This window comes from Hemitrygon akajei, chromosome 11 (genome assembly GCF_048418815.1).
Source record: "Hemitrygon akajei chromosome 11, sHemAka1.3, whole genome shotgun sequence".
In the NCBI taxonomy this organism is placed as follows: Eukaryota; Metazoa; Chordata; class Chondrichthyes; order Myliobatiformes; family Dasyatidae; genus Hemitrygon; species Hemitrygon akajei.
In genome coordinates, this window is record NC_133134.1 from 116,184,865 (window position 1) to 116,199,835 (window position 14,971).

Below are 14,971 nucleotides of genomic sequence, written 5' to 3' on the forward strand. Positions count from 1 at the left end.
CAAAGGCGAGTGGTATGTTTGCCTTCACTGGACAGAGCACAGAGTACAAGAATTGGTATGTCATGTTACAAGATGGTGAGGAGACCATCACTGGGGAGGAATTGATTGACAAACTTGGTTCATTGTGATGCCAAGAAAAGATCAGAAGCTCTCAATGACATGATGACCCTGAGTAATTTTCCTTTCCTGGTAGTGATGCCCAGAACTGTATCCTCTGAACTGGAGGAAAAGGTCTCCTCATTGCCCCAGAGAGAATCACTCCCACCAACAGCCCACTCAGAGCAGAACCAGTATTTATGATCCACTGCTCTGCTCCCCAGTTTGTGGAAATGTTTCCCTGATATCAACTCTTTCACCATTTAACCATTCTCAGATTACTCCTGGGCCTTCTTTTTGCTAGGGAAACGAGCCTCAGCCTATTCAAACTATCTTGGCAAACAGAACCTCTCAGCTCCAGGATTTTCATTGTAAATGTTTTTGTACTTCTTCCACTGCCAAGAATGGCAATTCTGAAAGCTTCTGCAGACAAAATCTTAACCAAACACATGACTACATATTCTGAGGCTATACTGGCAGCACTAGGACCCTGGAGGGATACAGTTAAATTGGAAACAGATTTAAATCCTAACTGGCATTAAGCTTCTGCCCAGACATTATGTATGGTATTGGCTAGGTCCCAGGCTGAATATTTGAAATACTTGATGTAATGAGATCTACCCTCACCAGACTGGTTACAGACGTGTTTCATTCCCTGTGTCTCCGCCATCACACTTGCTGCTGCTCCTTCACCCCTGGACATGAGGACATGGTTTCCCGACCGTCTCGTCCTGGTCCTCACCCTTGCCACTATCGTACTGTGGCTGGGTTCAACCTCAGCCCAAGGATACAACTCCACGGGTGAGTTCACCACTCTCTTCATGTCTCAGACATTCTTATTACCCTCGAGTTGAACAGTACCGTGAGAAACCCATTCTATGTAAATTCCTTTCACCTTCAGCAGGCAGCTAAATGCTGCTGGCTTCTGTGAGTATTCAACTTCAGCTGCTCGTCAGTGGCTAGGTCTTATTCCTAGTCTATGACCATCAGAACAACCCTGGCTGCTTTACCCTCTCTGTTTGGCTTGATTTACCCTTTCCCCCACATCTTCCCCACTCTCTGCCTTCTATCTGCCTATGTCTGTCTCCTTCTGCATCACTCTCTCTCTCTTCAAATTAACTTATTTTCTCTTTGTCTGTTCTTCCTGTCGGTCTCCTTTTCTGAGTCACACACACACAGACAATGCCCAGGGACTCAGCAGAGTAGGCAGTATCTCCTTTTCTCTTTGCTGTTCAATTCACTCTCTACCTTTCATAACTTTAGAAAAATAAGAACAGAAGCAGGCTACTCTGCTGGCCCTTTCAGCCTGTTGCAGTGTGTAGAATTCATGATTAATTATGAGCTAACCCCACCCATAACTATTAATAACCGTGATTAGTTGATCACTATATTGAATGTTGATTTAAGATTGACATCACTAGCACATGCTGAAGACAGTTCTGATTCCTTCCTGCCATCGGTGTATACAAATGGTTGCCAACTCTTCCCTCGAATATCTCACTCTGGTATTTTTTGTCCTGACCCCTACTGTTGGATTCCTCAACTCACAACTATAACTTTTCTCCATTGATTATCTTCCATCCTGAAAATTTCAATCAACTAACCCAGTCACCTTCTGTTTTCTAGCTGTCATTCTGTTAAATCCGCATGACACTCCTGTGGGGTAGAGGGATGGTGTTGAAGTTGCCACTGTACTCCTAATGCAGCTTTACTTGGGGTCCATTGCATATACCCTCTTCCCCCTTCCATCCCCGTTTGTCTAGTCCCTGCCTCTGTTATTTATCCTCCTTCTTCCCTTTCTGTTTTTTAAAATCTCTTTCCCCTTTGTTTTCCTGACTCTTACACTCTCAAACTTCCCTGTTTAACTCCCTCTACATCCTTTTTGCCTTATATCTTCCCTTTTCCTGCCAGCTTCCCTCTCTCCCTTTTCTGCCCATCTCTTGGTGCCCTTCCTCTCTACATCAACATGGAAATACAAGGAAAGTTTGTGAAGCCTGAACAGCTTGCAGTTATTGAACACCTTGAGCAATGTAATAATTCACACACGATCTACACAGCAGCTTGGCATTATTAGATAAGTATGAGAAAGTATGATGATATAGGGATATCACGGTTGTGCATTACACAGCACCTTGTGAGATTCTAATCTGTGATATCACGCTATAAATTACACAGCACCCTGTGAGGGATTCTATTCTGTGATACAGAAGGGACGCGCTCAGACCAAAGGCTTGAGATGTGCAGGGAGTGTTCTGAACAAAGCAGATGAGCTTAGAGTGTGGATCAGCACTTGCAGCTATGATGTTGTGGCCATTCCAGAGACTTGGATGGCTCAGGGACAAGATTGGTTACTTCAAGTGCCGGGTTTTAGATGTTTCAGAAAGGACGAGGAGGGAGGCAAAAGAGGTGGGGGCGTGGCACTGTTGATCAGAGATAGTGTCACAGCTGCAGAAAAGGTGGATGCCATAGAGGGATTGACTACAGAGTCTCTGTGGGTGGAGGTTAGGAACAGGAAGGGGGTCAATAACTTTACTGGGTGTTTTTTATAGGCCGCCTAATAGTGACAGGGATATCGAGGAGCAGATAGGGAAACAGATCCTGAAAAGGTGTAATAATAACAGAGTTGTCGTGATGGGAGATTTTAATTTCCCAAATATCGATTGGCATCTCCCTAGAGCAAGGGGTTTAGATGGGGTGGAGTTTGTTAGGAGTGTTCAGGAAGGTTTCTTGACACAGCATGTAGATAAGCCTACAAGAGGAGAGGCTGTATTTGATTTGGTATTGGGAAATGAACCTGGTCAGGTGTCAGATCTCTCAGTGGAAGAGCATTTTGGAGATCGTGATCATAATTCTATCTCCTTTACAATAGCATTGGACAGAGATAGGAACAGACAAGTTAGAAAAGCGTTTAATTGGAGTAAGGGAAATTATGGGGCTATCAGGCAGGAAATTGGAGGCTTAAATTGGAAACAGATGTTCTTAGGGAAAAGTACGGAAAAAATGTGGCAAATATTTAGGGGATATTTGTGTAGAGTTCTGTATAGGTATGTTCCAATGAGACAGGGAAGTTATGGTAGGGTACAGGAACCATGGTGTACAAAGGTTCTAATAAATCTAATCAAGAAAAGAAAAGCTTACAAAAGGTTCAGAGAGCTAGGTAATGTTAGAGATGTAGAAGATTATAAGGCTACTAGGAAGGAGCTTAAAAAGGAAATTAGGAGAGCCAGAAGGGGCTATGAGAAGGCCTTGGTGGGCAGAATTAAGGAAAACCTAAGGCATTCTACAAGTATGTGAAGAACAAGATGATAAGAATAGGACCTATCAAACGTGACAGTGGGAAAGTGTGTATGGAACCGGAGGAAATAACTGAGGTACATAATGAATACTTTACTTCAGTATTCACGATGGAAAAGGATCTTAGTGATTGTAGTGATGACTTGCTGCAGACTGAAAAGCCTGAGCATGTAGATATTAAGAAAGAGGATGTGCTGGAGCTTTTGGAAAGCATCAAGTTGGATAGGTTGCCGGGACTGGACGAAATGTACCCCAGGCTACTGTGGGAGGCGAGGGAGGAGATTGCTGAGCCTCTGGTGATGATCTTTGCATCATCAGTGGGGATGGGAGAGGTTCCGGAGGATTAGAGGGTTGTGGATGTTGCTCCTTTATTCAAGAAAGAGAGTAGAGATAGCCCAGGAAATTATAGACCAGTGAGTCTTACCTCAGTGGTTGTTAAGTTGATGGAGAAGATCCTGAGAGGCAGGATTTATGAACATTTGGAGAGGTATAATATGATTAGGAGTGGTCAGCATGGCTTTGTAAAGGGCAGGTCGTGCCTTACAAGCCTGATTGAATTTTTTTGAGGATGTGACTAAACACATTGATGAAGGAAGAGCAGTAGATGTAGTGTATATGGATTTCAGCAAGGCATTTGATAAGGTACCCCATGCAAGGCTTATTGAGAAAGTAAGGAGGCATGGGATCCAAGGGGACATTGCTTTGTGGATTCAGAACTGGTTTGCCCACAGAAGGCAAAGAGTAGTTGTAGATGGGTCATATTCTGCATGGAGGTAAGTGACCAGTGGTGTGCCACAGGGATCTGTTCTGGGACCCTTACTCTTCATGATTTTTATAAATGACCTGGATGAGGAAATGGAGGGATGGATTAGTAAGTTTGCTGATGACACAAAGGTTGGAGTTGTTGTGAACAGTGTGGAGGGCTGTCAGAGGTCACAGCGGGACATTGATAGGATGCAAAACTGGGCTGAGAAATGGCAGATGGAGTACAACACAGATAAGTGTGAGGTGGTTCACTTTGGTAGGTCAAATATGATGGCAGAATATAGTATTAATGGTAAGACTCTTGGCAGTGTGGATGATCAGAGGGATCTTGGGGTCCGAGTCCATAGGATGCTCAAAGCAGCTGCGCAGGTTGACTCTGTGGTTAAGAAGGCGTACGGTGTATTGGCCTTCATCAATCGTGGAATTGAATTTAGGAGCCGAGAGGTAATGTTGCAGCTATGTAGGACCCTGGTCAGACCCCACTTGGAGTACTGTGATCAGTTCTGGTCACCTCACTACAGGAAGGATGTGGAAACCATAGAAAGGGTGCAGAGGAGATTTACAAGGACGTTGCCTGGATTGGGGAGCATGCCTTATGAGAATAGGTTGAGTGAACTTGGCCTTTTCTCCTTGGAGCAACGGAAGATGAGAGGTGACCTGATAGAGGTGTATAAGATGATGAGAGGTATTGATCATGTGGATAGTCAGAGGCTTTTTCCCAGGGCTGAAATGGTTGCCACAAGAGGACACAGGTTTAAGGTGCTGGGGAGTAGGTACAGAGGAGATATCAGGGGTGTCTTTTACTCAGAGCGTGGTGAGTGCGTGGAATGGGCTGCCGGCAACAATGGTGGAGGCGGATACGATAGGGTCTTTTAAGAGGCTTTCAGATAGGTACATGGAGCTTAGTAAATTAGAGGGCTTATAGGTAAGCCTAGTAATTTCTGAGATAGGGATATGTTCAGCACAACTTTGTGGGCCGAAGGTCCTGTATTGTGCTGTAGGTTTCTAATATGGCTGTGCATTACACAGCACCCTATGAAAGATTCGATTTTGTGATATCATGGCTGTAAATTACACAGCACTCTATGAGAGATTCTATTCTGTAATATCACGGCTGTGTGCCCAATGAGTGATTCTATTGTGTGATATCATGGCTGTAACTTACACAGCTCCCTATGAGAGATTCTATTCTGTAATATCACGGCTGTGTGCCCAATGAGTGATTCTATTGTGTGATATCATGGCTGTAACTTACACAGCTCCCTATGAGTGGTTCTATTCTGCTCTGCATCAGTATCTGGGCCTTTAGTCACTGACACATTGTAATAGCTTTACCAAAAACACCAGCGTATCTGGCTGCACCGCATTCAATATCTTCCATATTACCTAAATGCCTACACTCCTGAAATATCTTGTTTGTAAAGCCCATCAGGATGTTATAGAAGCTATTTAATTGCAAGTTATTTACTTCTTCCTCATAGATAAAGAGTACTTCCTGCTGAATAGGGATGGTGGAGATCAGAAACTCCTGATACCCACACATTTTCCTTAAAGCAAAGTCTTGTCATTGACACATCAGAGGCCAAAAGATTCTGCAGATGCTGGAAATCTTGAGCACCAACGTGCAAAATGCTGGAGGAGATTTTGAAGAGTCCTGATGAAGGGTCTTAGCCCGAAACATTGACTGTTTATTCTCCTCTGCAGATGCTGCTTGACTAGTCCACCATTTTGTGTAAGGCTCATGTCACTGGTCTTCCCATTTGACTCCAGTGATGAGTCTGCACTAGAAATGCAAAAGGCTTTACTTTTCCTTTCAAGGGTGAAATAGAAGACAAGAAATACACCAAGTGGCAGATTGAGGTTCTCAAAGTTACCTCAGGCTGCGGGGCAAGGGGAGGGGGTATTTGTGACACGGTGGCAGTTGTCTCACTCTGTGTAATTACAAGAGATTCTGCAGGTGCTGGAAATCCAGAGTAACACATACAAAATGTCCTGTTGAAGGGTCTCAGCCCAAAACATTGACTGTCAATTCCTTTCCACAGATGCTGCCTGACCTGCTGGGTTCTTCCAGCATATTGTGTGTGTTTTTCCACATCTCACCTTGTCCCTAACACACATTCCCCTCCAGCTAGACTGTTAGTTGTGGCTTTATACTGAGCATCTGTTTCATGCTTTGACTTCAAATCAACCAAGATTCAATTATAGCAACATGTGTTCAGACTCGACACAGAGTCTCATTTCAGTGGCACTGAAGGCAAATGTCAGTCTGGGGCCCAGGGAGTAACCCACCCAGACTGAACAAATGCAGAAAACAGCTGCAATTAGAGAAAATCGTGACTTTCGGAGAAATTGCTGAAAGGGTTCATTCAGCCTGGAAAATTGGGACCTGTGCATGTGTAATCTGTCAGTGAAGGAAAACAACAGTACCAGCAAATACAATAGAGAGCATTGTAACCAGGGCAGAGTTCAGAATCTGAATCAGGTTTCATATCACCAGCATATGTTGTGAAATTTGTTAACTTTGTGGCACCGGTACAATGCAATACATGATAAATATGGGGAAAAAACTGAATTACAGTGTGTGTGTGTGTGTGTGTGTGTGTGTGTGTGTGTGTGTGTGTGTGTGTGTGTGTGTGTGTGTGTGTGTGTGTGTGTGTGTGTGTGTGTGTGTGTGTGTGTGTGTGTGTGTGTGTGTGTGTGTGTGTGTGTGTGTGTATTATGCAGAAGGCAGCAGACCGCGCCATCCTTTGGCAATAACACTCAAACAACAGGGAGCTAAAAGGTCTATACCTGTGCTAAACGTGGAGTAGTATCTTCAAAAGAGGAAATAAATAAGACATTCAAGAATTACTTTAAAGAACTGTATACAAGTGGCTCCGTTCTTTCTGAGAATGACTTCGCCGATTTTTTTAGTGGATTAGATCTCCCTACGTTGTCATTAGAGGACACCAAAACTCTTGACTCTCCTATTACTATTCAATTGAGCTATTCAAAGCAGTCAAAGCTACAAGTAAGGGCCCTACGCCAGGTATAGATGGCATACCTGTGGAACTTTACCTAGCACTTTGGGATATTATTGGACCAGTATGGTTAGACACATTAAATTATGCTATTGGAAATAGTGCTTTCCATAGAGATCTAAGCACAGCCCTGCTCACAATTATACCTAAGCCCTTGGAGTGTGCCAATCACCGTCTAATCTCCTTGATAAACGCCGACCTCAGGATATTTTCCAAAGTCTTAGCCAGTAGACTTGAGACAGTAGTGGGAAAATAATTAGCCCAGATCAAACGGGCTTTATCAGGGGACGTCTCGCATCTGACGTCGGCTCTCACACATACTGAGTGTAACACATAAAATCCCGCCTGCCTGTGGCCGGCTACTTCTAGATGCTGAAAAAGCGTTCCATTGCCTTGAATGGCCATACCTTTGGAGAGTTCTAAAAGAATTCAAGTTTGGCGATAAATTTATCAATATGATTCAAACACTGTATGCTAATCCCTCAGCCCGGGTATGTGTGGGAGGAGGTTTCTCAGAGTTATTTGACATAGGATGGGGCACACGACAAGGGGACCCTCTGTCTCCTGTAATTTTTACTATATCTATTGAACCGCTTGCACATTTAATTAGAAACTCTCCTCAGATCTCCCCTATTACAATAGGTACAACATCACATTCAATATAACTTTATGCAGATGACACATTAGTTTATATGGCAAATGTTCAACAAACTCTCCCCTATGTTTTAAAAACACTGAAGCAATTTGGATTTCTTTCAGGATACAAAGTTAATCTGTCAAAATCAGCACTGATGCTGATTAATACAGATAAAAGTAAGGTGTCTCTCCCTCCCCAGATTAACGTTACAAATGAGATCCTCTACTTGGGTATTAAAGTTAATACTTTCCTATCATCTGTGGCTAACACAAATTACTCTTTAATTTTGAAAAAAATAGAAGATATTAATAGATGGAGACACCTGCCAGCATCAGACCCAACCCATATATCAGTCATTAAAATGAACATCTTACCCCACATTAATTTTATCAGCTCAATGATCCCGTTTGCACCTCCAGCAGGATATTGGCAAAAACTGAACTCCTTAGTATGATGCTATGTTTGGAATGGAAAACGACCCAATGTAAAGTGGTCAGCTCTACAATTCAGAAAGTCGGATGGGGGATTGGCATGTCCAAATTTTAAACTGTATCACTGGGCATTTGTATTAAAAAGTCTTAGTTATTGGATGGAGGAGGATAAAGTTTCATCATGGAAAAATATAGAACAACAGCTAATAGCACCAATAAGGTTGAAGGACTTTCTCCTTATAAGTATGTCTACCAAAAAATGTGATTTGTATTACGGTCCAATTTTAACCCATATGCTACAAGCGTTTAGCAGAAAAATTCCTAAAATTTAAAAGTGTACGGTGCAAATCATCTTCATTATGGAACAATAATCATCTTCTATCTTGGGGGAAATCATTCACTAACAGAACTTGGGAGGATAAAGGTATTACTACTCTTCAAGATATTAATGGGGCAAGTACTATCTGTAGCTTTCAAGAACTGGTATCTCAATATAATATTGATAAACACTCTCTTTTCTTCTACTTTAGAGTAAGATCAGCTTGTAAAGCCTACGGGGTTCCCAGGGGGGGTCAGATTTAAAGGAACATCCCATTTTAAGTTGGATACAGAGTGCTCCAAGACAGATAGGGTCATATATCTATGATAAATTAAACCCCCAGAAGTATATGCCCACATCAGGAGTAAAAGCCTAGGATAGGGACATATCTGAATTGGGACAAGACTTAGACTGGGATGCGATTTGGGATAATACTGCTGGTACTTCGAAAAAACCCAAATCATCGGTATATACACTTGAAATTTTGACATAGAGCATATCTAACACTAAGAATTAGACATCAAATGAGGCTGGTTCCTGACCCATATTGCTCATTCTGCCCCCACAAAACTGTTGGCTCTTTTATACATGTTGTATGGGAATGTCCAGGGGTTTTTGGTTTGTAGAGGAAGGTTATCAGTACTCTTACAGAACTAATGGGGGTACAATTACCAATGGACCCTGCTGTACATTTTCTAAATGATGACTCCCACCTTTCCCTTACGGAAAAAAACAGACAAAATCTGGCTGGCAGGCCTGACTGCAGCTAATAAGATTGTAGTTCAGCATTGGAAACCTCCTCATGATATTTCAAGTACTCACTGACTTCAGAGTTTTTTGGACATTTCTTACCTGGAATTATCATCAGCAAGAGTAAATGATGCATGACCAAACACAATCTTAATGTGGACAAATTTGATATCTAATTAAAAGATCTTCTGTTAAAATAGGAATGCTCTGTCTGTGTATGCACTACTATTCAGTTGGTTGGTGGAGGGGAGAGGGGTGGAGCGAGGGTTGGGAATGAGGGTTGGGGGATGGCTGGGTTAAAAAGTCAAAATGTAATTGGCAACTGGTTGTATTGAATGTAATTTGTTGGTGTTGCAATAAAAATTAGTGATAAAAAAGAGATTGCTAATAAAAGTAGAAACTTTGAATTTTTGTTTGCAGAGTGGCCGTATCCATGTAGACATCAATTGTTCCATTTTTTATGGACTTGAAAATGGAATTGAATTTTGTGCATTTGTTAGCAAACACCCCGGAACATTACTTCTGTTTCTCCCTTCAAGGCCATTACCCAGCACACTGCATTTCTAGCATCACCAGGTTTTAAAATACACTGAGTGTACATTTGTGGTTTCTGCTGCTGTAGCCCATCCATCTCAAAGTCCAATGTGTCATGCATTCAGAAATGCTTTTCTGCACACTGCTCTTACTGTCCCTAGCTGTCAGCTTCAACTGGTCATTTTCCTCTGACCGCTCTTATTAACAAGTCATTTTCACCCACAGATCTGCTACTCACTGAATGCTTTTCATTTTACGCACTATTCTCTGTAAACTCTGAACAATGTGGAGCATAAAAATCCCAGGAGATCATCAATTTCTCAGATACTTAAACCACCCCATCTGGCACTAATAATCATCCGCAGTCAAAATCACTTTGATCACATTTCTTTCCCATTCTGATGTTTGGTCTGAACAAAAACTGAACCTCTTGACCATATCTGTGTACAATTTTCCATTATGTTGCTGTCACATGATTGGCTGATTAAATATTTGCATTAATAAGCAGGTGTGCCTAATAAAGAAGCAATCAGATGTATTTTAGTCTCACTTTTGACTTTTTGACCAAGAAAGATCATTGTTGAACTGGGACACTGCCCTGAGGAAGTCCTATTGTGATGCCCTGGCACTGAGACTATTGACCAATAACCATGGTCAATACAGGGCCATTGATACCCAGTGACTTTGCTGCTATCAATGCTCCTTATTGGGGCCAAATGCAACCCTTTTATCCTATCCCTGGTACTCTGAAGTTTGAGTTAACACTATAGCAGGGTCAGCAGCTGTGTGGTCCTTGCAAAATCTGAACTAGGTCATTGATGAGAAGGTTTTTTAAAAATTTAACCATTTTTTCAGTCTGGCTGTCACTGTAGGGCCACCACTTGCTGGTTATCCCAGAGTGACCTTGAGAACGTGGAGATGGTCCAGCTTCACAAATTTGTCAGGCCAATTAAGAGTTAATTTAATTGCAAAGGCATATTGAACTGATCAGGTAAGGGTGCCAGATTTTCCTCTGCCAAGGAAGTTCATGACAATCCATTAGATTTTGTGGTTGTCATTGTCAGAACTAGTTGTTCTAGATTATTAACTGCAGGGCTGCAGTGGAATTAGTACTGGTGCCTGTGGATTAATCAGTAATTTAACCACTGCACTACCAAGTACCATTTGATAATTCTGTATCAATTCCATCACTTTACCGAAGACTGGGGCATAAACTGGCTGGACTGTACTTGTCTTGCTTTGTGTGAACAGGACAATGGGCAATTTTCCATGTTGTTAGGTAGATGCCAATGTTGTCACTGTACTGCACTGGCACAGCTTGGCTATAATTGCTACTAGTTCTGAAGGGCAGATCTTTAGCTGGATGTTGTTGCCTGAGTCAAGACAGCAAACTCCATCCCCCTCAAAGAGTAGTTTTATGTTGTCATCACAGACGCCAAGTTATATATATTAAAAATCCTGACCATTACCTGAATTTAAATTCTGAAATGAGATTTGTACTTGGATCTCTGGATTACTAGTCTGGTAACTTGACCACTGTACCAGTATCTCAGTCAGTGTTCTTTGGAGGAGGCTTTATCCGTTAACTTACTCAGTCACTAATGGTATATTGTTGACATTGTTAAAGTTAGTCCTACTGGGGAGAAACAGTCTCAGTATCGATACTGTGATTATCAAAGAACTGGGGCAAATATAAATTGTATAATTAGCAAACAATGGTATCAATTTAGAAATTAGTAACAAGTGAAGAATCTACATGTTAATGTGCAGATGGGTTATTTTGAAGTCAGTTCTGATATTGCTACCTATCTTGGGTCTACAATATAGACATCATTATCCATGTAGGTATTAGTGTCAGTATATGTATTGGCATCTATCAGAGAGTGTCAATGTAAGTAGATATATTAAGGAATTTTTGTGGTTATCAACCTAGTCATCGGCTTCAATTGGATTGTTTGTTGTTGGTGTTGGTACAGGTGTCAATTGAAATACGCTCACACTGGCATCTACCATCCTCCCTCACACTGGCATCTGCCATCTTCTCTCCCTCACCCTGGCATCTACCATCTTCCCTCCCTCACACTGGTATCTGCCATCTTCCCTCCCTCACACTGGCACCTACCATCCTCCTCCCTCCTTCACACTGGCACCTGCCATCTTCCCTTCCTCCCACTGGCATCTACCATCCTCCTCCTTCCTTCACACTGGCATCTACCACCTTCCCTCCCTCACACTGGCATCTACCATCCTCCCTCCCTCACACTGGCATCTACCACCCTCCTTCACACTGGCATCTACCATCTTCCCTCCCTCACACTGGCACCTACCATCCTTCTTCCCTCACATTGGCATCTACCATACCCCCTCCCTCACACTGGCATCTACCATCCTCCCTCCCTCACACTGGCACCTACCATCCTCCTCCCTCCCTCACACTGGCACCTACCATCCTCCTCCCTCCTTCACACTGGCACCTGCCATCTTCCCTTCCTCCCACTGGCATCTACCATCCTCCCTCCCTCCCTCACACTGGCATCTGCCATCTTCCCTCCCTTACACTGGCATCTACCATCCTCCCTCCCTCACACTGGCATCTACCATCCTCCCTCCCTCACACTGGCATCTACCATCTTCCCTCCACACTGGCATCTGCCATCTTCCCTCCCTCACACTGGCACCTACCATCCTTCCCTCACACTGGCATCTATCATCCTCCTTCCCTCACTGGCATATGCCACCTTCCTCACATTGGCACCTACCATCCTTCACACTGGCATCTACCATCCTCCCTCCCTCACACTGGCATCTACCATCTTCCCTCCCTCACACTGGCACCTACCATCCTCCTCCCTCCCCCCACACTGGCAGCTACTATCCTCCTCCACAGTAGCATCTACCACCCTCCTCCCTCCTTCACACTGGCATCTACCAACCTCCCTTTGTCACACTGGCATCTACCATCTTCCCTCCCTCACACTGGCATCTACCATCCCCCTCCCTCCTCCACACTGGCATCTACCATCTTCCCTCCCTCACACTGGCATCTACCATCCCCCTCCCTCCTCCACACTGGCATCTACCATCTTCCCTCCCTCACACTGGCATCTACCACCTTCACACTGGCATCTACCATCTTCCCTCCCTCACACTGGCACCTATCATCCTTCCCCCTCCCTCACACTGGCATCTACCACCCTCCTTCACACTGGTACCTACCATACCCCCTCCCTCACACTGGCACCTACCATCCTTCCTCACACTGGCATCTACCATACCCCTTCCCTCACACTGGCATCTACCATCCTCCTTCTTCACACTGGCATCTACCATCTCCCTTCACACTGGCATCTACCATCCTTCACACTGGCATCTACCACCTTCCCTCCCTCACACTGGCATCTACCATCCTTCACACTGGCATCTACCACCTTCCCTCCCTCACACTGGCATCTACCATCCTCCCTCCCTCACACTGGCATCTACCATCCTTCACACTGGCATCTACCACCTTCCCTCCCTCACACTGGCATCTACCATCCTCCCTCCCTCACACTGGCATCTACCACCCTCCTTCACACTGGCATCTACCATCTTCCCTCCCTCACACTGGCACCTACCATCCTTCTTCCCTCACATTGGCATCTACCATACCCCCTCCCTCACACTGGCATCTACCATTCTCCTTCCCTCACACTGGTATCTACCATACCCCTTCCCTCACACTGGCATCTACCATCCTCCTTTCCTCACACTGGCATCTACCATACCCCTTCCCTCACACTGGCATCTGCCATCCTTCCTTTGCACTGGCATCTACCACCCTCCTCCCTCCTTCACACTGGCATCCACCATCCTCCTCCCTCCTTCACACTGGCATCTACTATCCTCCTCCTTCACACTGGCATCTACCATCCTCCTCCCTCCCTCATATAGTGATGGGGAAGCAGAGCAGCACAGTTAACATGTGTTGTTGATTGGGCTGGGCAGGGCCTAGCAGCACTCAGCGTCACTTCAAGATGGCACTGAGCTGCAGTCTCTGTTGAGATTGTGGTTCAGACTAAGTGCTTTATTAAGTTCGTAAGAATGGTTTTGGGGAGAGAGAAGGGAGTTACGGGTCAGTTTAGGGTTTAGGGACAGGGACATGGAGGAGTTAGAGGTCAACCCTTCGCTCCACACCCATGTTTCGAGGGCAGTGATGTGGACATCCGAAAATGAGGACTCCACTGTGCGGTCAAAAGGCCAGCGATGTAGATATGGGACGCAGGACATCCGGAGTCCAAACCTCGGCTCAGTCATCAAAAGGCCAGCGACGTGGATGTGCGGACAAAGGCCATCTCTGGTTGTTGTGTTGTTCCAGGTCGGTGCATGTCCTTGCGAGCAGGAGGCTTGTGGACTGGTCAGTTGGTGCACTCAGTGTTTGACCCCCAGTATAGTCCAGGGTTTGATACAGAAGATCATAACCCAAACTCAATCAGAAGTCTAGAAGTCATAATCCAATGGCTGCGTTTTGGAATAGTCCTGGGTTGATACAGGCAGAAGCTAAAGAGTAAGGCTCCAGAGACAAGGACAATGAAAAGGCAGTTGCAGGAGGCAGAGAAGCAGCTAAGGAATTGCTTCGAGTTTGTGGACTGGGCTGTGTTCAAGGACTCACCAGAGGATCTGAATGAATACACCACAGTAGTCATGGATTTTATAAAAAGTCATAGATGAGTGTGTCCCCACAACATCATTCAGAGCCTTCCCCAACCAGAAGCCCTGGAGGAACCATGAGATCTGCAATCTTCTGTGAGCCAGATCAGTGGCATTCACGCCTGGAGACCAAGTAAAATACAAGAAGTCCAGGTACAATTTCCGGAAAGCCAGTTCATGGGCTAAGTTGCAATTCCAGACTAAACTTGAATCAATGAAGAATACTTGATGGCTGTGGCCAAGCTTGAATGCTATTACCTCTTACAAAGTGAACTCGGGCGATATAGATGACAGCAGGGCTCCACTTCCAGATGATCTCAATGCCTTCTATTCTCATTCTGACCATCAAAACATAGAGAAAGCTTCACAAACTCCCACAGTCCCTGATGACAATGTGATTTCAGTCTCTGAGGTTGACGTGAGAATATCCTTCAGG

General features: G+C 44.3%; 1 protein-coding gene across 1 annotated transcript in view; it reads left to right on the forward strand.

Moving 5' to 3' along the window:
* The first annotated feature begins 709 nt into the window (after positions 1–709).
* wfdc2 (WAP four-disulfide core domain 2) overlaps positions 710–14,971 on the forward strand; it is a 29,936-nt gene continuing 15,674 nt past the window's right edge. Inside the window, exon 1 of the mRNA XM_073061572.1 lies at positions 710–897. Within this exon, the coding sequence (XP_072917673.1) occupies positions 798–897 (100 nt within the window). The 5' untranslated portion in view covers positions 710–797. The remainder of the gene's footprint in view (positions 898–14,971) is intronic.